This window comes from Theropithecus gelada, chromosome 2 (assembly GCF_003255815.1).
Source record: "Theropithecus gelada isolate Dixy chromosome 2, Tgel_1.0, whole genome shotgun sequence".
NCBI lineage: Eukaryota > Metazoa > Chordata > Mammalia > Primates > Cercopithecidae > Theropithecus > Theropithecus gelada.
Window position 1 is genome coordinate 44750086 of NC_037669.1, and position 23065 is coordinate 44773150.

Consider the following 23065-nt stretch of genomic DNA (forward strand, 5'->3'; position numbering starts at 1 on the left):
TTTTCTTCCAGAATGAATTCCAGGCTGCTGCAGTGTCTGCCTTTGGTCAGACGGACACAGCCGGTCCCACCAGAGGGCTCCTTGGGTGCCACATCATAGTAGGGAGGGGCGGGGGGGGGGGGTTGGGGGCAAGGGAGCTCCCTCCTTGGCCCTTGCATGGGCAGGCAACAGACCCCAAATGGCCAGAGCCTGCAATCCTATTTCCTTTGCCTGATGCCATGATCTTTTCATAGGTCTTCTGCATTTTCTGCCACCTGTCCCCCCAAGTTCCCACTTCCAACTTATTTTATCCAAAATCTACTTCTACTTTTTTATGAATTATAAGAAATTAACAGATGGGCACTTTAAAACCAGGAAACAAATAATTGCCTTGGATTCTGGGAGGTGGAGAGGCATCTATGAGATAGAGGCTTGGAAGCAGGAGAGTTGGGTTTGAATCCAGACCCGGTCACCAAGGACTAGGGAGAACTCAGGCTCCTTTCAACTCACTGCTCAGTTTCTACATCAGTCAAGTAGGGAGGATATTAACTATTGTAGGGATTAAAAGAGATAAACACCGCACAAATGTTCCTATACAAAGAAAACTTTGGCCTCGGTTTTCCCAAAAGTCAATTACTGAAGCAATTTCCTGTGAGGATAAAAAGAGAGACAGCAAATCCTGCCAGCAACTTGAATTTCAACAGCTACAGCCTTGGGCATACAAATTTAACCCTAAATTTTCCAGACAGGAAGGCTGAGGGAAACAAGGCATGATATATAGGTCCCTTTGTATTTTAAGAGGCTATCTATTCTGAAGCAAGAAACTTCTTGGCATTACATTCTAAGAGAAATTGATCAGTAAGAAAACACACACACACACACACACACACACACACACACACACATCCCTTCCCAAAGGAAGGCTGAAGTTGTTAAAAAGAAATACTGTCCCATTTTTCCAGAAAGAGAGGGATGTAAGAAAGACGGTAACACCACTGATGTTCAGAATGAGGATTTATTGCTGCCTCTAATATGCTTGATTTTAAATGCCACAGACTCCTGAATAGGCGGTGGCAATGACAGAATGTTCTGTCAGCAGATCCTGGAGGGACTGACATTCCTGGTCAGATCCGTGCTGTGGGAGTTAAGCTTCCAGTGTACCAACAACTCCCCAAAAAGGGAGGCCTCTAACGTTAGCAGCTTGAAGGTGAAGCCATTACTGCATGTGAAGTGCACTTTCTGCTGAGAGAAGGTCTTGGGTATGTGTTCCACTTTTGGGTACACTTCCAGAACCATGCACGCTTAAGCACTCTCCTCCCTTCCAACACTTTCCCGGCCATGCTGCTTTCCTTTAAAAATACCTGAGACTTTAAGCCAGTCACCACCTCCTGCTGCCTAGCAGTGTGGGAAGCGCTTCTCATCTTTAATCTGCCTGTCTTGGTCTGTGCCTGTCTCTGGTGACACCATTCCGGCCCATGTGTCAGGATTCATCCTTCTCTGTTCCTTCCCTCTCCACTTAGGGTCTCTACAGGCTCAAGTATCCCTGTGGCTATATCCCCTCTCTCTGGGGCTGTTCCATGTAATTCCTGCCAGCCTCGGGACCAGGAGCAGGACCAGAGAAATGGCAAACTCAAAAGAGAAATTGATCACCTGGCACCTGTGATGTGCCACCCCAGGCAGCCTCTCTCATGTCCTTCTGCTTGTTCCTGGTTCCAGAGTACCCAGCTCCAACTGCATTTTGTACAGAATTTCTGTGCTGCTCAGTTTGTAAGTGCAGGTTCTTCCACTATAATCAGGTATCAACTAGCATTCCATCTGAAATGTATTTTTAAAGCTTTCTTCTCTCTGCCTTGCCTTTAATAAAAAGTGAAAAGTTGGCATTTTCCTTAGGGATATATATCAAATAACAAACATTTCTAGAGAGTGAGTTGAGAATTTCAGCAAAAACTTTTTTTTTTTTGAGACAGGGTCTTGTTCTGTCACCCAGGCTAGAGTACAGTGGCACAACCACAGCTCACTGTAGTCTCAACCTCCCGGGCTCAAGCAATCCTCCCGCCTCAGCCTCCCAAGTAGCTGGGACTATAAGCACGTGCCATCATGCCTGGCTAATTTAAAAATTATTAGTAGAGACAAAGTCCTGCCATGTTGCCCAGGCTGGCCTCAAACTCCTAAGCTCAAGTGATCCTCCCCCTCAGCCTCCCAAAGTGCTGGGATTAAAGCCACATGCCCAGCCTCAAAAACTTTTTTTTAATTTTTATTTTTTCTGCTTTCTTATTTTCCCTCAGGTTTCCTGTCTTTGAGCCAAAAACTCTTAAGACTGATTTTGTTCAAAGTGTTAAGACAAAGTAGTACCTCAGCAAATAAAGATCTTTGCCATCCCAAAATAAATGCAAGTGGTTTTTGATTCCCTAGAAGTACTATTCTGTGCTGGAAACTGAAAGAAAGAAGGGAAACATGAAAATCAACTCTATTATAACAGGACTACAACTGAACAGAAAATTAGGGCCCTGGTGCACACATTATAAATGAGCAGACAGCTCTTCCAGTCACTACAGCAGAAGGCACTTAGTGTCCCAGGATTAAATCCAGATCTAGAACCAAAGTATTGCCTCACTGGTCTAGAACAAGGATGCCAGGCTGACTGCCCCCCCTCCCCCCCTCAGAATTGTGACTGTTGACCAATGGAATAAAGGAACAAGTCACCTGAAGGCATGGTTGTCCTCTACAGTGTCTGCCTCCAAGCCCAGGGCTCTACACTTTCAGTTTCCTTTAAAATAACCCCTTATCCAGCCATCATCAAAATACTTTCTTCATCTATTTAAGCTATCTACACTGTCACCCAGGGTGGCAACTTTATTGCAAAAGCAATACCTAAAAACTGGCACTTCCAAGTAGAACCTGGAAGAAGAAGGGAGGAAAAAAACAGGGGCTGGCAGGAAACCCAAAAGCAACCAATCACCTGTGGTTTAGTTAATAGTATTGTAACCGTGTTGGTTTCCTGGTTTTAATAAAGTACTCTTGTTATATTAAGATGTTATCATTGAGGGCAGCAGAGGAAGGTACATAGAACATCTCTGTGTTATTTTTGCAACTTCTTGTAAGTCTAAAATTGTTTCAAAATGTAAGAAAGCTACCAATCAAGGGTCATTTTTTAAGAGGTTAAAGGACTGAGGCCAATAATGACTTATAAACCCTTTTTAATTGCTCAGTGTTTCACAACCACCTTTAGCTTTTGACCATTCTCAATAAGCTTTACTTTCAAGTTTATGTACTTTCTTAAGGATTTTATGCTCTTTGTTAATGATTTTTTCTAAGGTTCTTATCCTGACATGTAGTTTCCAGTATGGAAATAAAATGGAAAACATGATCCTATATTTACACAAAATCTTGCCTAAAGCTTGGCAGTCCTTCAAAAAGTTAAACATAGAATTACTATATGACCCAGCAACTCCACTCCTAGCTATAGACCCAAGATTATTGAAAACATATGTCCCCATAATAGTGTGTACATGAATGTTCATAGCAGCATTAGTCATAATTGCCCCAAAATATAGGATGTTAATTGTGGGGTTATTAAAACAAAAGAAAAAAGAATTGCCCAAAGTAGAAACAGCCCAAATGTCCATCAACTAAAATATACATATACAATGGAATATTATTTGGCCACAAAAAGGAATGAAGTACATGCTACAACATGGATGAACCTTGAAACATGTTGCTAAGTGAAAGAAATCAGCTAAAAGAGCCACACATTATACGATGTATAGGAAATGCCCAGAATATGCAAAACTAGAGAGAAAGTAGACGGGTGTATAGCAGGGGCTGAAAGGGGAGGGTGGGAGACAGTAGGGTAGGCAGTCACTGTTCATGGGTATGGGACTTCTTTTTGGGAAAATGTTCTGGAATTAGACAGTGGTGTTGACTGTACAACCTTGCAAATATGCTAAGTATACCTTAAAATGGTGAATCTTATGGTCTGTGAATTATATCTCAATTTAAAAAAATTTAAAAGTCCTGCTTAAAGTAGATAGAAATTCTTTTTATTTCCTTCCTGAGACTTACCTTGGAACAATTACTTTGCCTTCATGAAGTGTCTTTCATATTATGCTGAGGCTTGTCCTTGATTAGTCTGCAATAAGTCTGGCAAAGTCTTATATTTCACTCAACAAATAACTATTACGAGGCATGGGGGGTAGGGCAAGGGAGGAGACACAAAAGCATTTCTAAAAATATACAATGGAGGCCCAGCGCGGTGGCTCATGCCTGTAATCCCAGTACTTTGGGAGGCCGAGGTGGGCTGATGACTTGAGCCCAGGAGTTCGAGACCAGCCTGGCCAACATCGTGAAACCCCGTCTCTACTAAAAATACAAAAATTAGCCAGGTGTGGTGGTGTGTGCCTCTAGTCCCAGCTACTCAGGAGGCTGAGGCATAAGAATCGCTTGAACCTGGGAGGCTGCAGTGAGCTGAAATTATGTCACTGCACTGCAGCCTGGGCAACAGAGCGAGACTCTGTCTCTCTCTCTCTCTCTCTCTCTATATATATATAGATAGATATATGAAAAACCAACCCCTATATAACTGAAAGCCCTCTCCAGAGTCAGGGGGGAAATACCCTGAGGCAAATATGCATTTTGCATAACTGAAAATTTTGCTAACTGTGACATACCATTTTTCTCTCCCCCCAAATAAATTCTTGGGGTTTGCCTGCACATCTCTTTATAAATGTTAAAATTATATTTTCAAAATTTTAACAGGCATCATTGGTTTCAAGTGTTTCTACATTTGGGAAACATATTCACAATGCTTGTAGGTCTTAGGAACTCGTATTTTCATCAGATCTCTTCCTAGTCTTCATCTCTTCAGACTGAACCCTCTTCATAGTCTGGGTGTGTTTCCAGAAGGCAGTCAGCTCCTCCATCCACTTGACACCCCCAGCACTGGGCTCTCCACCACGACACCTTCCACAAGACAGAGCTGTACACAGCACCCACACCGTATTTTTGTATAAACATAGGGTCATGGTTTCCATTTTATTTCTAAAACCAGAAACCATATCATAATAATGCTTAGCAGGAGATGTAACTATGCCAAATAAGAATGATTTTTTTCTTTAATTGAGCATATATTGAGTTTTATGCATAAATATGGGATTGCATACAAACCGGCCGTTACTCAAATCACTTGCTTTTTATTCTGGGTTCTTGTTGTTGTTGTTGTTGTTTAAAGTCTCACTTTCATCCAGGCTGGAGCCTCAAACTCCTAGGTTCAAGTGATCCTCCCACCTCAGTCTCCCCCATAGCAACGGGGTCTCACTATGTTGCCCAGGCTGGTCTCAGATTTCTGACCTCAATCGATCCTCTCTCCTTAGCCTCCCAAACCACTGAGATTACAGGCATAAGCCACCTTACCTGGCCTTCTCTAACTCTTCTACAGGGACTGCCATAAAGGCCAGTTGGTAGTCAAACCAGACAACCATCTCTGCTCACACTCACACCTTAATTCTGATTTTAAAAACTGGAATTATTGAAGTGTGGACATCTTTGGATTTGTGTGATGCAACTCTTTCCTAAGTTAAGTCTACCCTAAAGAAGAGAGATTTGCCACCATAAAGGATACTTCTTGGAGAGAACACCACAGGCTTTGAGAGCTATTCTAGGTAAGGAGTTCCAAAAATGTAAATTAAAACCTTCCTCCACAATGGCTCTGAAACTACAGACTCTTTCGGAGGTGTGAATTTTTGTCCTCATTTTCAAAGATTATTGAATGAAAATAGCACAATTATACATACCTTATGATAATAAGTATATGAAAAATACAAAGAGGTGAATAAAGACAGAGGACATAGTAAAAATGAAAAATAATATTATGTTAAAGTGGATTATTTTTCTAGAATTTCATGTGCTATTGCTATACTGTTACTATGATAAAAAAGAAGATATGGCATTCATATTAGTCAATACACTATTCTTACACAACACAACGTTCCAATATATTAATAGTCTACAACAACTCCTATATCCCCTTTAGGTCCAAACCCTTGACCCTGAGCCTGTCTTCATATAAGAGATTTCTCTTTCCCCAGAGGACATCACCAACCATCTGCCCACATAAAGGTTCAGCTGACTTTTTTCTACCCACTCACCAGCTCTGTAAGAGTTCCCTTCCTTTTCTCTCTCAACTCAGTATCTCACTAAAAAGGCTGAGTGTCGCTGACAGTGAGAAGGTTTGCAAAAATCCTAACTTCAATTAATCTCAACACTGATTCCTGGACAGGCAACCCAATAGTTTAGGCTTCTCTATCCAGCAGGGCCATCTTACACTCTTCTTTTGTTTCTTATTTTCAAGACAATTAAAATAGACAAAATAAAACATTTCTCAACTTATGATGACTTGCAGCTCTTTCTTGAAAAACTCATGGTGCAGACCATATGATGACAACCACAACAACAACAAGCTTTACTGAGTGCTTGCCACATGCAGCATTGTGCTAAATCCATTTCTGAGGCACTGAGCATCCCTGGTCAAACCTCCATCTGGCACCCTTGGCCACTGCTCTTTGAAAATAATAAAAATTTTAACTTTGAAAAGTTCACTGATACAAAAAGTCCCATTTAAGCCTCTGAACACGCCCGTGAGGAACAAAGGTGACAAAGACCCTAAGATGCTGAGAGATGGAGTAACTTGCCCAGGGTCTCCGAGCTAGGGACAGAGGCAGAGCTAGAACCCAAGAGAGCCAGCCAGATCCATGATCTTTCCACTGCTATAAGCTTCCCTGGAGTCTACATAAACCATCTACAAACAGTTACTGCCAATGGTTTCCTAGACCATGGGATAGAAGAAAACGGCAAAAAATCAGTGAAATGTGAAAAAATCTGCCCCTTCCCAATAGCATAATACTTTCCAATTTAGCCACATGCACATCCAACCCTTTGACATTGTAAGGCTTTTAATATGCAGAATATTCGATGATAAAAGTGGTGAACTAGAAACAACCACGGGTTTGTGGTTACCAAGACCTGGGGCTGAATTGATTCACCACTTACTAACTGAGAGACCTTGAGCAGGTTGTTTCCTTGTGTGTAAAATGAGAGCTACCTGGCAGGGCATGGTGGTTCATGCCTGTAACCCCAGCACTTTGGGAGGCCGAGGAGGGTAGATCACCTGAGGTCAGGAGTTCAAGGCCAGCCTGGCCAACATGGTGAAACCTTGTCTCTACAAAAATACAAAAAAAAAAAAAAAAAAAATTAGCTGGTCATGGTGGTGCACGCCCAGCTACTAGGGAGGCTGAGGCAGAAGAATCTCTTGAACCGGGGAGGTGGAGGTTGCAATGAGCCAAGATTGTGCCATTGCACTCCAGCCTGGGTGACAGAGCGATATTCCATCTCAAAAAAAAAGATAGCTACCTTAAAGTTAGGTCAAGTGGTTAGCACATAGTAGGTATGCAAAACTGTTTATTTGTATTACATTATAAGTAATTATATTACCATTTCCTTATATTAAGCAACTCTAAGGTTTGCAGGTTCCGAGGGTCACAAAAAAAAAAAATATCCACTCTAAAAGTTTGTCCTTCCAGAATGCTACAGACTCAAATGGAATTTGCTGATGGGGAAAAACACTTTTTCCTAAAAGTGGCGTGTTTCCTGAGCAACTTGCATTCACTAAGGAGTAAATCTACCAGCATCCTCCTAGAATAAACCACAGCATTATTCACAATAGCCAAAAGCTGAAGACAACCTAAATGTCCATTGACAGACAAATGAATAAACAAAATGTGGTACACCCATACAATGAAATATTACTCAGCCAAAAAAGGAATGAAGTTCTGACATATGCCAAAACATGTGTGAAACTTGAAAACATTACACTTAGTGAAATAAGTCAAACTTCAAAGGACAAATACTGGATGATTCCACTTATGGTAGGTACCTGGACTAGTGAAATTCAGAGTCGGAAAGCAGAGTGGGCAGCCACTACACCCTGAATGACTGTAATTTCTGCCATCAGTTGCTCCCTGATTTAAACAAAATTTAAAAATAAAAATAAATGAAAAATAAAAAATAAAGTAGAATGCCGGTTACCAGGAACCAAGGGAAAGAGAGAATGAGGAATTAATGTTTAATGGGTGTAGGTTTTCTGTTTAGGACAATGAAAATGTTCTGGAAATAGATACTGCTGATGTTTATACAATATTGTAAATGTACTTAATGCTGCTGAACTGTACACTTAAAATGGTAAATGTTATGTATATTTCACCACAATTGTTTAAAAATAGCAAAGATCTTCCTCTGTCCACAGGAGCCTATCCACAGACACACCAATAAGAACATACTCTGCTTCCTGAGGTCTGAGCCTCGCCTCCCCATCACCATCTTGTAGCTCTGTTCTCAGCCTGGCCTGACTCACTGCCCCATTATTAACAAGTCCCACCTCCTCCATGGGCCTTCCTGATCCCAGAGCATCCAGACCTTTCTGTGGGCAACTCACCGGGCCGGAGGTTCACGGCAATCTCCTGTGGTGTCATCTGAATGACGTCCCAGCCCGCAGAGCCCGAACCCTTGCTGCTGAGGGGCAGGCTCCTCAGGATATGGAAGCTGCTGGCTGGGCTCTCTATCTCACCTCCACAGCCATTTCTGACAAGGTTTGCCCTCAAGTCACACCGAGAGGTGATGGACCGTGGGCTTCCGAAGTCCTAGGCAGGGAAAAAGAGGAAGAGAGCAGGAGGTGGTCAGGATGTCTCCCGAAAACATGGCATGCTGTGGCTGCGTCTCCATCCGGTTGACCTTAAATTCTCTACTTTCCATTTTCATTGTCTGAAAATGGAGGAAATGGTAATCCCTATCCCAGGTGCTTCACCAAGTATTGTAAGGATTAACTGAGCTGCTGGATATTAAAGCATTTTGTAAACTGTAAACACATAATAAAAATGTTCGGTTTCATTGTTATTTTGATGGTTAAAATGTTCCTAACTGCCTACATGATTAGCAAGAGAAAGAAACAGAAATGATCAAAAGTTGTATAGCTAAACTTTTTTAAAAGTTGTTATATATTGCTGGGCGTGGTGGCTCATGCCTGTAATCCCAGTTATTTGGGAGGCTGAGGTGGGAGGATCGCTTGAGATCAAGAGTTTGAGACCAGCCTGGGCAACATGGGACCTCAACTCTAAAAATAAATAAATAAGTAGATGAAATAATATATAGTTAAATAAATAAGATGACATATAAGTGGCTGAGAAGTCTTCCCTTGGGCATTCAAGAGTTAACCTTTAAGCTGTTCACATCTTTCACTGGCATTGGATGCTGAATAATCATTCAAGAGAACAACGTGGCAGTACAGGTCATATCCACTGACCCAGTGCTCTACTCCAAGAAACTTATCACAAGAAAATCATCTAAAGAGAAAGGAGAAACTCTTTGTGATGTATATGGCAGTATTATTTGTAATATAATCTTTAAAACTTGCCAACCTAAATCCTTAAACCGTAACAATAACATAGCATATCACTTCAATAGATGACAGTCATTACAAATAATTATGGGAATTAAGAAGAAATTTAAAATATTTACACTAAGGAGGAAAACAAAATCCCAGAATATAGAACTGTATTTATTAGGATTTAAAAGAAAAATTTTAAAAGAGGTGCTATAGTAAAGTGACAAAAACATTTTTGTTTTTATCTTTGTTGTTTGTGTGATAACAACACATTGATAGGAAAAGTCTTTCTTTGGGTTTGGGAGAAAGCTGGACGTCAGAACAACTCAACCTCTTTTGGGACAGCAGGAGGTTAAGGTATTAATTTTACAATGAAACAAAATACTTTGTTATAAAACATGAAGCCTCCCTGGTCATTTCCAGCAAAGGGGTTTTTAATGGCAAAGCAAGCCCAGGCTTCTCTCTGAGCACCTTTTCACTGGTGAATGTAAAAAACAAGATCCCCCCTCCACCTCCCGCTCTGGCAGGCTGGAGGCCAGTGCTGTCCTATGAGTCTTTCTGGAGGAGTTAGGACACTGGTCTCTTGCTCTTCCCTCTGGAACACTTTGCCAGAAGCCTCACGTGAGTCAGCATCCCTTGACCACTTTGTTAGAAGCCAGACTGCTGGCAGAGGCACAAAAATCAGAGGAATGCACCCTCCCTCAACGTCTTAGATATCCTAGAACTACCCAATGCCCTTTAGAATCCTTGTAAAATTCAAGATTAAGAAGCCAGCCTGGTGTGGTGGCTCACACCTGTAATCCCAGCACTTTGAGAGACTAAGGCAGGAGGATCATCTGGGCCAGGAGTTCAACGCTGCAGTGAACTGCGATTGTGCCACTGCACTCTAGCCTGGGCAACAGAGCAAGAGCCTGTCTCAGAAAAACAAAAAGCAAACACAAAAAAGAACAAGAAGTCAAGAAGACACTGCAGTGTTTTAAACAAGTAAAGCCAGAGGTATTGTCCTAAGCCTATGGTATGTTTGTTTGTTTTCTGGGTTTTTCTTTTTTTAAATAATGATTTTTTTATTTGTGCACTAAATCCCCAAGGATCTTGCCTGTCAACAACCTCCAGGACTACACCAAAGGTATAAATGGCTCCATAAACACTTGTTGTGAAACAAGGTTAGAAAAATGAGTTTTCTGGCCAGACATGGTGGCTCATGCCAGTATTTCAAGAGGCTGAGGCGGGAGGATCGCTTGAGCCCAGGAGCTCCAGGCTGCAGTGGGCTATGATCCTTGCCACTGTACTCCAGCCTGAGCAACAGTGAGACTTTGTTAAAATATATACACACACACACACACACACACACACACACACACACACACATTATACACACACACATATATTATTCTGGCCTTACTTTTTTTTTTTTTTTTTTTTTGAGACAGTGTCTTGCTCTGTCACCAGACTGAAGTGCAGTGGCGCAATGTCAGCTCACTGCAACCTCCAACTCCCTGGTTCAAGCAATTCTCCTGCCTCAGCCTCCCAAGTAGCTGGGATTACAGCCACGTGCCACCATGCCCAGCTAATTTTTGTATTTTTAGTAGAGACAGGGTTTCACCATGTTGGCCAGGATGGCCTCGATCTCCTGACCTTGTGATCTGCCCGCCTCAGCCTCCCAAAGTGCTGGGATTATAGGTGTGAGCCACTGCGCCCAGCCTCTGGCCTTAGATTTAAAAGCAGAGCTTTCTAAATGGGGTTTCAGGTGGTCAAGCTTGACTCTCATATAGCAGTTCTAGTGAAGCAGTGAGAAGAAAAACACAGGGTTTGGGAAAAGGAGGGGTAACAACCTGAGGGCCCCGCCAGTTTGGTTCTGCTGTCTTGAGCTGTCTGAAGTAGATGTCTAATTAGCTTTCCAGAGCTTGAAGAGCTCAGCGACTTGCCTGCCCAGTGCTTACTCTGCTAGAGAATCTCTGAATTTCTCACTGGCGAACTGAGCCTTGCTATCCGGCCCCTCTGCTTCTGAGGACCTGACTATACTTGGCCCAGTTCTGTTTGTCAAGGTGTACCTGTTTTGATCAGTCCAGTGCACAGCCCCACCACCAGGGTGGCAATGGAAGCATGGTCAGTCTCCTCAGAGTAATGGGAACCCCTGACACACCTCCTACGGGTCTGGACCAGCTTACACTCTGGAATAGACCAGGACACAGAGCCAACCTGCTTCACCTAAGCAGGAGGCAGGTGCACAATTCCTTTAGGTTGGTCAATGAGATGATCCCCCCACTGCTGGGATACGTGCACTGGCAGTGAACTTCATCTGAGCTTCCCAACATCCTGCTCAAAGGGATTTTTGATGGACACTACCCATCATAGATCAAGGACTTGTACAGGGCCAAATGTATCTGCTGGGACCATCAGCAGACTTAAAGTCCAAATCATATTTCCCAGGCCTGAAGAACTGTGAGGCAGCCAGATAAATGCCGATTATAACCCTAGTTGTGTCGTTGGCTTTCCCAAGTGCACACTGTAGCAGCTCTGGGGCTTCTTTATTCTCCAGGATGTTAGGAGCAAAGCCCTCTTCATGCCCTTCATTGGCAGCAGCTTTCCCATGTTTCTCCTTAAAAACATTCTTCAGCTGAGGTTGTGATAAACCTCAGCTCCAGTGCATACGAGGCTTCCCTGAAGTTAGCTGCATTAACAAGAATCATGGGCTCCTGCACTGTCACCTGGTTGCCAGTGTGGAAACCACTATTAATCACATTAAAGCTGCAACTTGCAGGGTTGCACTGACTTCGGAAGTGCAGACCGAGTCAGCAACGTGATGGTACAAAGGGAGTCCTATTCTCAGTAACTCCAGCTTTATAGACAGCAAAGGACACCCATATGCCATGTGGACCAAAGTTAGATTTCTTCTCAGTGCCATGCATCTCTATTATCAGTGTCAAAGTTCGCTTTCTTGCTACCTGGGTCAGGCCATGTGGTTTTATTGACGTGCTCAATAACTTTGAGACATCTTTACCTATATATCAAGTCCTGTCATTATTGTCCCAGAGCTCTAGGGACTCAGAGCCACTAGCTGAGGCACCACGGGGCACGGCAGGTCCAAAGAAGCTTTTGAGGGTAAGACAGCTGCCTTAACACGGAAATTCCCCTAAGAGGTGAAGATCTCTTTTGGCACAGAGTCCAAAAAATTGCTGTGACAAATTTCTTTTGATTGATTTATTTTTGACCCGATAAGGAATGAGTAAGCATAACTGATTTGTAGCTATAGGTTCTTATTGCCCAAGAAAAGGAACTGAGAGTGCTGCAGACCTCAGCAGAAGGAGTCAGGCCACAAGCCAAGAGCTTCGCTTCTATTCTGTGTGCTCTTTTCTAAGTATTTTTGTTTTTATTTTTATTTTTGAGACAGAGTCTCACTCTGTCACCCAGGCTGGAGTCCAGTGGTGCAATCTCAGCTCACTGCAACCTCCGCCTCCTGGTTCAAGTGATCCTGCTGCCTTAGCCTCCTGAGTAGCTGGGATTACAAGCGTGTGCTACTATGCCTGGCTAATTTTTGTATTTTTAGTAGAGATGGCGTTTTGCCATGTTGACCAGGCTGGTCTCGAACTCCTGACCTCAGATGATGGCCGTGGCCGCCCAAAATGCTGGGATTACAGGCATGAGCCACAACACCTGGCCTAGATATTTTAATTTTGAACAAGGGTAGATGCATATTTAAAGAGAGAAAACCAAAATGACAGAGACCAGGGGCATATCTAGTAATGGCTATGACCTTCCAGGTATACAAACATTATAAATCAGGAAAACGTCTCTTAACCTTTAGTAGTTTAAGGTAAAAAAAAAAAAAAACAAAAACAAAAGTGAGAGAGAGAGAAAAAAGAAAGAAAGAAAGAGAGAGAGAGAGAGAGAAAGAAAGAAAGAAAGAAAGAAAGAAGAAAGAAAAAGAGAAAGAAAGAAAGAAAGAAAATGTCTCAAGACCTATATTTCTTTCTTTCTTTTTTTTTTTTTTTTTTTTTTTGATTTGGAATCTTGCTCTGTCGTCTAGGCTAGAGTGCAGTGACACCATCTCAGCTCACCGCAAGCTCCACCTCCCAGGTTCATGCCATTCTCCTGCCTCAGCCTCCCGAGTAGCTGGGACTACAGGCACCCACTACCATGCCTGGCTAATTTTTTGTATTTTTGGTAGAGACGGGGTCTCACCGTGTTAGCCAGGATGGTCTCAATCTCCTGACCTCATGATCCACCGGCCTCAGCCTCCCAAAGTGCTGGGATTACAGGTGTGAGCCACCACACCCAGCCCTTCAATGTCTATATTTCTAAGCTCCAAATTCAATGAATACAGATGCCTCAAATCATAAAGACTTAGAGAAAAGGCAGACTCATGTTTAAGAAAATTCTCCTTCTTAAGCAAATTAATGCAGGCACAGAAAACCAAATACCACGTTTTCACTTATTAGTGGGACCTAAACATTGAGCACCCACAGACATAAACATGTGAACAACAGATACTGTGAACTACAGGGGCAGGAGGGTTTATGGGTTGAAAAATTACCTATTGGGTACTATGCTCACTACTTGAGTACAGTATGCCCATATAACAAACCTGCACATGTATCCTCTGAATCTAACATGAAAGCTGAAAAAAAAAAAAAAAAAAAGAAAGAAAAAAAGAAAGTCCTCCTGACATGAATGACATCCCGATGTCTGATGGTGTAACAGCTTCAGATCCCAGAAACCTGACACTCAAGACCTTCTGCCAGGTGTCAGACATAGCAAGTTCCAAGGGGAAGGGCCCTTGACTGCATCACCTGGTGCCATCCCCTGGCTTCCACAGGTGGGAAATCAGAGGTCCACAAGCCCAAGTTCACCCAAGAAGTTGAAGTTCATCTGGCCCAGGCTTCTTGAGCCCAAATCCAGTGCTCTTTGCAGCATGTGTGTGCCTCCCATTTTAGCCAAGGCCACTGCCAAGTTCTGCAGCAGGAAACTAACTTTGGGCCCACAGATTCCATCCTTCCGAAGGGAGCATTTCTTTGCTGCCCCAAATACAGAGATCTGTTACCTACCAAACATGAGGGATAAATATCCTCTTGCAGAGAAACAGGTACAGAAGCGCCTCAACCTATAGAAGAGGAGGGGGGACTTCATTTCAACAGGGAAAAATGGAAACCTTTTGTTTCTTGAACAAAAGGAGCCCAAACAAGGATGGGCTTCTAACAGGCCACAACACAACTGCTTGCAGATGCTCCCTATGCTCTATGCTGCAAGAGGTTCCCATACACAAACAAAGCATTGATCCCTGGTCTCCAGAAATGCCCTTATCAAACTCTCCAAAGGGGAAAAGCAGCAGAATGGAAACAGAAACTTGAAGTGTCCTTTGCAGCTTTTTTTTTTGAGAGACTGGGTCTCGCTCTTTCACCCAGGCTGGAGTGCAGTGACGTGATCGCCACTCACTGCAGCTGCAACTTCCCAGGCTCAAGCTGCCTCCCCACCTCAGACTCCCAAGTAGCTAGGACTACAGGCAGGTGCCACCATACTCCACTGATTTTTTACTTTTTTTGTAGAGACCAGGTCTCACTATGTTGCCCAGGCTAGTTTACAACTCCTGGGCTCAAGCAATCCTCTCGCCTCAGCCTCCCGAGGTGCTGGAATTATAGGCGTGAGCCACCACGCCTGGCCTTTTGCTGCTTTTAGTTACTAGGTGGTAATAATATAAAAGAGAAAAGAGAGGTGTTTTAAACTTAGATTGTTTTTAGTTTGTTAGAACACTGGTGTTTGCAACTTATTGTAGGCCATCATGCTCACTCACCCCATCATCACTGTTACATGGAGGATAAGATGAGGTCTGCTACTTATTGTAATATGTAACATCTGACTCCATATATATTTTATTTTTTGTTTGTTTGTTTTTCAGATGGAATCTCGCTCTGTCGCCTAGGCTGGAGCGCAGTGGCCTGATCTCTGCTCACCGCAACTTCCGCCTCCTAGGTTCAAGTGATTCTCATGCCTCAGCCTCCCGAATAGCTGGGACTACAGGCACCCACCGCTATGCCTGGCTAATTTTTGTATTTTTAGTAGAGATGGGGTTTCGCCATGTTGGCCAGGCTGGTCTCAAACTCCTGAGTTCAAGTGATCCACCCGCTTCAGCCTCCCAAAGTGCTGGGATTACAGGCGTGGCCACCATGCCCAGCTCCCCTATATATTTTTTGCTAATCAAGATCTCTTACCCTGCAGTCAAGGCTAGTGCTCAATGGGTGCTTGGCTGTCCAGCATCACAGTGAGTGCATTCAGGTTCCTCTATGTCAGACCAGACATTACATTATTTGAGTGCCATCCTACCTACTATTGCTGAAGGCTAAAACTCTGAAAAGGCGAGGGTGATTGTTTTGGGGGAAAAGACAAATTCTTGTTTGCTTCTGAAACAGAGTAGAAGAGTTGAGGAACTGTAGGTCCTTGAACAAAAGGGCCAAGCAAGAAAGGAGGCCAGCATACCCAATCCCTGGGATGAAGAGGGAAGAAACAAACTGGGAAACAGGCAGAGAACCCAGGGGAGAAGTGGACACAGGTGGGGAGCTGGCTTCTTGCTGAGGCTGACCTTTCTGGCTGGGATACAGCACAGCCTGGCCCCCTAACCAACCATGCCTGCAGCTCCAACTTGGCAGAACCCTCAGGGATGTGAGAAGGTAGCTGATGACAACCAAAATGTGTGTTGTGTGTCAGCAACACACTGCCACGTATACTTCCTGCCTGGGGGATGGAGAAATCCCTCTACCAGCTTCCAATGGACTTATTTAATTCATTGAACAAATATTTATGAAGTGTCTACAACAGGCCAATATTATTTCTTTCATTTAGTCTGACCACAAGGAGATGTTCTTTAAGGAATCTATAGTTTATGTGAGCTGGATTGAATATTGATTCTTTTCATTTCAGTTGGCCCATCTTGCTTCCCAGCCTCTCACCTGTCTCCCTCCTCATGCTCCTACCTCCAATCCTGCTGATGCATTGCTTCTTCTCCACACCTACTTCCCCAGGCAAAGACTGCTCACTCCAGCCCAGAATTCACTAGTCTTCTCCCATGCCTGACCCCATTTCCACGCATCCAAATACTTCAGGCCTCATCGTTCTTCTCCCTGTGGGAATTCAGCTCCACAGTGGTGGCCTTGCCTAACCTGGTCCTTCTCCCGGATTTCACAGCAGCCTGTTACTGCCCACAGCCACGCCATTTCACGGAGCCTCATATTCACACCCTGACAGCCTCCCAGCTTCTGCAAGGCCTAAGTGCAATCTCTCTGCCTGTCTTTGCCTACTCTCTTGCTTTCCCCAAACCTGCTTTCTCACAGGGAGCACAGATCCCTAAGCCTTGCCCACTTCTCCCAAACCACTGTCCTCTTGCGAGTGACACGACCATAAGCTGCCAGTACACTGAGCCCATTCTCCCTTTCTTCTGGGGCACAAAGCTAGAGAAAGTCTCCCAGTTCTCATTGCAGTTAGGCATTGCCATGTGGCTGGGTTTTAGGCAACAGTGTGAGTAGGAAGAATGTGGGCTACCCCTAGACCCTGCCTAGAAAGCATCCACACACTCTCCTCCAGGCACATTCCTCAAGACAACTAGCTGGGTTGTAAAATTTACAATCTTAGAGGGGAAACAAAATGTCCATTTTAAAAAATGATGGACAAAATAGATCATAAACTGCTGGGGTTTATTGTGTGTTGATACGGTTAGGCTTTGTGTTCCCACCCAAATCTCATGTTGAATTGTAATTCCTATAATCCCCATAATCCTCACAAATCAAGGGAGAGACCAAGTGGAGGTAACTGAATCACAGGGGCGGGTTCCCCCATGCTGTTCTCTTGATGGTGAGTGAGTTGTCCTGAGATCTGATAGTTTTATAAGGGGCTGTTCCCTCTTTGCTCGGCACTTCTCCTTCCTGACACCTTGTGAAGAAGGTGCATTGCTTCCCCTGCACCTTCCATCATGGTTCTAAGTTTCCTGAGGCCTCCCCAGCCATGTTGAACTGTGAGTCAATTAAACCCCTTTCCTTTATAAATTACCCAGTCTTGGGTATTTCCTTATAGCAATGTGAGAACACAATACATGTGTCTTAAGCTGTCCTGTACAAACAGCACCATAAGTGGCTGAGAAGCAAGCGGCCAAGGCTGTCTAGAACAAGGTAGAAAGCGTGTTGCAGAGAGGCAGGGGCAGCGTGGACAGGCCAAGACAGGCAGTGACCCACACATCCTGGTCTCAGAGTAGGGGAGAGTCTGGCGACTCTGGATATAAGGGCAGAGAGTAGGTCTGAAACCCTCAGGTAAACCATGGTGAGAAAATAAAGGCAAGAGGCCAGGCATAGTGGCTCACTGTCTGTAATTCCAGCACATTGGGAAGCCAAGGTGAGAGAATCACTTGAGCTCGGGAGTTTAGACTAGCCTGGGTAACATAGTGAGACCTGTTCTCTACCAAACAAACAAACAAACAAAAAATCAAAACTTTGCCTGGGTGTTGTGGGATAGGCCTATAGTCCCAGCTACTCGGGAGGCCAGGGTGGGAGGATCACTTGAGTCTGAGAGATTGAGGCTGCAGTGAGCTATGATCACACCACTGCACTGCAGCCTGGGCAACAGAATAAGACACTGTCTCCAAAAATAAACTAAATGATTAAAAATGAAAAAAAAGTAAACAAAGGCAAGAGAGCCAGTGCTGATGTGGCACAGAGCCAACTAAGAGAAAACCAGCAAGAGCACCATTCAGGGGGTGGTGGGGAAGGACACTGGTGGACTCACACATGATACCTGTGGGAGGAGACGGAGCCAGAAGGCATGGAATTAGGTTACAAGGGATGTGAAATGCAGGGATAAGGAGTGCCCATGCCCACTTCAAGTAAAATAAGGGTAAGTCTTCATGGGACCTAGAGCAGGAGAATCCCCATGGAATGTGCCGTGGGATTCATCCTCATAGGTTGGGAACGTGGCCCTCACTGGCTGTCTACTGGGCAGCAACCCTCAGCGTACACACACATCAAACGCTCATTACATTTTTGATGATGTCCTGGGATATATGGTTAAGAAGGCACCCAGCGACACTTACTCAGTCTTGCTAAGGAGAAGGGGTTGATCAAAACCATTCATGGCCAGGCATGGTGGCTCACACCTATAATCCCAACACTTGGGAGGCAGAGGCAGGCAGATCACTTGAGCCCAGGAGTTTGAGACCAGCCTGGGCAACATGGTGAAACCCCAGCTCTACTAAAAATACAAAAATTAGCCAGGTATGGTGGCACATGCCTGTAATCCTAGCTACTCAGGAAGCTGGGTGGGAGAATCACCTGGGGCTGGGAGGTTGAGGCTGGAGTGAGCCATGATTGTACCACTGCACTCCAGCCTGGATGATGAGAGTGAGATGACCCTGCCATAAATAAATAAATAACCGTTCCCGAACTCTCCAACCTAGCTCTCTAAAACACATCCATGCCCTGGGGAGAGGTCACCCGCAAAGAAGATGGGAAGCTGCCTTCCAGGGCAGGGATCATAGGAATTTCTTCAGCTAAGAATGAGGCTTCCGATGAGCAGAGAGGCAGCCCAGTGAGCTAGACAGGGAACCCAAATGTGGGTTGGGGTGATAACAAGCTCCTAGGGACACCTTCATTTACTGTCAACATCAGGAAGTCTGACTTGTGGAAGTACTAGCACAAGGAAGGAAGCTACTTAAAGTAAAAATGGACCTGGCTTCTGGATTTTCTAGCCACATGTCACTAGAAAATACTTATGGATGACAGTGGCAGCCATTCAGGAGGCTCAGCTAATCAGCCCCGTCCACAAGTCCTCTTATGCACCGATCTCATTTTACATTCCCAGTTATGCTGGAGGGTGGGAACTGTCACCTTCATTTTATATATCAAGAAATTAAATCATGGCAAAGCTGATTGAAACTTTGGTTTTTCTAACTCCATGTCTTTTTAACAGTACTCTTATATCAAATACAAATTCCTGCCAGATTCTTGACTGGATACAGGGTATCCAAGATGAATAAGGCAGTTCAGTTTCTGAAGGAGATGATGATTTAGTTGGTAACAGGCATGAAAACAAATTAAAGCAAAACGAGGTTATAAGTGCTAAAGAAGCACAGAGTACACGGAGACAAAAAGGTAGTCATGGCCTGCACCTAGCAGACACACAATAAATAGTCATCCAGTGAAATCCTTTGAGCAACTACTATGTGGTAAGCACCATTCAGGAATACAGTAATGAAGAAAACAGATAGAACCCCTGCCCCAGCTGGGCATGGTGGATCACGCCTATAATCCCAGCACTTTGGGAGGCCGAGGTGGGTGGATCACAAACGAGGTCAGGAGTTCAAGACCAGCCTGGCCAAGATGGTGAACCCCGTCTCTACTAAAAATACAAAAACTAGCCGGGCATGGTAGCACGTGCCTGTAATCCCAGCTACTCAGGAGGCTGAGGCAGAGAACTGCTTAAACCCAGGAGGCAGAGGTGGCAGTGAGCCGAGATCACAACACTGCACTCCAGCCTGAGCTACAGAGTGAGACTCCATCTCAAAAGAAAAGAAAAAAAGAACCCCTGTCCCTAACACTCTAGTGGAGGGAGCTTACATTCTCATATCAAATGGATACACAGATGAATACACAGATGGATGGATGGATGGATGGATGGATGGATGGATGGATGGATGGATAAATGACTGGATAGACAGATGGAGACGATCAGGTACGCAGGTCGTTATGGAGTAGATGAGGTTGAACCGGTTCTTTTTTTTTTTTTTTTTTCTTTTTTGAGACAGGGTCTTGCTTTGTCGCCCAGGCTGGAGTGCCATGGCACAATCTCGGCTCACTACAGGTCCTCCTCCTGGGCTCAAGTGATCCTCCCACCTCAGTCCCCCAAGTAGCTGGGACTACAGGCATGCACCAGCACACCCAGCTAATTTTTTGTATTTTTTGTAGAGATGGGGTTTCATCATGTTGCCCAGGCTGGTCTTGAGCTTCTAAGCTCAAGCAATCCACTCACCTTGGCTTCCCAAAGTGCTGGGATTATAGGTGTGAGCCACTGCACGCTGGGCCTGAATGTAATATGTTGTGTTGTGTTGTGTTGTGTTATTGTATTGTATTGTATTGTATTTTGAGACAGAGTCTCACCCTGTTGCCCAGGCTGGAGTGCAATGGCCCAATCTCAAGTCACTATAGCCTCCACCCCCCAGGTTCAAGCGATTCTCCTGCCTCAGCCTACCGAGTAGCTGAGATTATAGGCTCACGCCACCACGCCCAGCTAATTTTTTGTATCTTTAGTAGAGATGAGGTTTCAACATATTGGCCAGGCTGGTCTCGAACTCCTGACCTTGTGATCCGCCCATCTCAGCCTCCCAAAGTACTAGGATTACAGGCGTGAGACACCACGCCTGGCCGAATTGATTCTTAAAAATGATAAAACAAGGTTATCAGTCAAGGAAAGGAGGGGCCGGGCATGGTGGCTCACATCTGTAATCCAAGCAATTTGCAAGGCCAAGGCAAGAGAATCATTTGAGGCCAGGTGTTTCAGACAAGACTGAGAAACATAGAGAGATCCCATCTCTAAAAGATTTTTTTAAAATTAGCCGAGCACAGTGGCGCACACCTGTAGTCCCAGCTACCTAGTAGCTGAGGTGGGAGGATTGCTTGAGCCCAGAAGGGAAGCTGTAGTGAGCTACGATTGCATCACTGTATTCCAGCCTGGGTGACAGAGCAAGACCCTGTCTCAAAAAAATAAAAAATAAAAAAAAAAAAGAAGGAAAGAGGAAGAAAAAGCCAGGAAGGCTTTCTGGGGAGAGGAGCAACACCGGGAAGATCAGGCAGGGTTCTCAAGCTGAGTTCTCTGGGGATCTGCAGGTGGTTCCCTCTGGCTAAATTTCAGGTCAGACAAGAGATGATGGCAGGAGGAAGGCAAGAGACCACAGAGCAGGTCTCTATTGACCTGCCCTGCAGGTCACAGAGAACAAAAGGAAGATTTTAAAGAAGGGTGATAACAAAGATGGTACGATTAATCACAAATATGATTAAAGGTTTATATGTTGGAAAGATTCCTCTCTCAAAGTAAACTGAGAACTCCCAAAGTTTTAAAATGACATTTTAGAGAGTTCATATAGCAAGCAAGAGGCCATATAGTCTGGAGGGAAAAGCTTGGGCTCAGAAGTCAGATTAAAACCCCAGCTTTGGCACACATGTATGACCTTGAGAGAGTCACTTTACTGCTCTGAGCCTCATATTTTCATCAATAAAACAAGTGTATTACACCCACCGACAGAGCTGTTGTGAGAATCAGAGATATTATATGATGTACAAAAGGTATGACATCTAGTAAGGTCCCCACATGATCATTTTTAGCCATCATAGGTTAAAGGAATCCCCAGACCTCTGAGGCTGCCATGATGGAGACTAACCCCAGCCTCCCGAGAGCCATCTCTTGGTCCTCCTGACAGGGATCACACACTGAGTTGCAGACTGAGCCAGTCCAAAACAGCAAGTCCTGGGTTCTTTTACAAATAACCTTAATGGGGCCCTTTTACATGGAGGGTTTGTGACCCAGAAATTTCCTTCAAGACAGGAAATTTAGAAATCAATCATGTTCTGATTAGTCTAGAAAGTTACATTTCCTTCCCTCCCTCCTTCCTCCCTCCCTCCCTCTTTCTTTCTTTCCTGATTTATTTAGTAGACATAGAGTCTCTATGTTGTCCAGGCTGGACTCAAACTCCTAAGCTCAAGCCTCAAGCAATCCTCCTGCCTTGGCCTCCCACAATGCTGGTGTGAGCCACAGTACCCAGCCCACATTGCTTTATGATATCAATAGCCTAACATTGTCCCAAACTTATATCTCTTTCTAAAAGGCTTAAAGAAATGGCAGCCATTATTTTTAAATAAAATCATTCCATAAAGACTAATTCCTAATATTTATTTTCAAGTAAGCACACTAAGATGACTGGCCTCCACCAACATGCCACCCATCTAGACATGTTTTGAATCATTATGCAACAAACTCGATTCACAAGCTCAGGTCTTCTGGTGTTCTTAAACCAAAGATCTGAAAACTACAGATGAATCCTAATTGGTTTCCAAACAAAAGGGAAGGAAAGTCTTGTTTCCCCAAAACAGGATTAGCATTCCACACTATCAAGAAACCCAGTTTATCTTATTGTCTCATAAACTTGGATTTGTCATCACTCTGGCCTGACGGGGAAGAGGCAGCTTACAGAATCTGCATAGGATTTTTAGGTACAGTGAACTGGTGTGTTGTGGTGTTGCCCCCTCCTCACCCTCACCCTCGCAACATTCCTTCCCGTCTTCCTCCCCTCCCCCACCTACATACCTCTTTGGAGCACCAGGCACATTTTGGGTGGATTAGCAGACATTCTTCACATGAAGTGGCACTTCCACTAGTGCATATGTTGAGACCTTTAAAGCAAGATAAAGATGATGCACTAATTAGTTCCTGGCTATAAATTTCATGGATCAGGCCTTTGAATAAGTTGGGAGAATTACTTCCTTCTTTAACAGGAGGCCTCTCTGAGTCTAAAGGGTGCAGGTCCCATTGTTAATTGCAGGTTAAGACTCATTTGCTGAGGCTGAACATTGAGTTTCTGAAGCATTCACCAAACATGCATGCTTGTGTTAGCAACTTCCATTTCTTCTGGTA

The 23065-nt window shown here is 44.2% G+C and overlaps 1 protein-coding gene across 4 annotated transcripts in view; it reads right to left on the bottom strand.

The window, feature by feature from the left end:
* Window positions 1-23065, bottom strand: part of ITGB5 (integrin subunit beta 5) — a 131317-nt gene that overhangs the window by 85422 nt on the left and 22830 nt on the right. For all 4 annotated transcript variants that reach the window (XM_025375276.1, XM_025375274.1, XM_025375275.1 and 1 more), the window contains 2 exons: window positions 22739-22824; window positions 8465-8669 (listed from right to left, as the gene is read on the bottom strand). In XM_025375276.1, the coding sequence (XP_025231061.1) occupies window positions 8465-8501 (37 nt within the window). In that variant the 5' untranslated portion in view covers window positions 8502-8669; window positions 22739-22824. The remainder of the gene's footprint in view (window positions 1-8464; window positions 8670-22738; window positions 22825-23065) is intronic.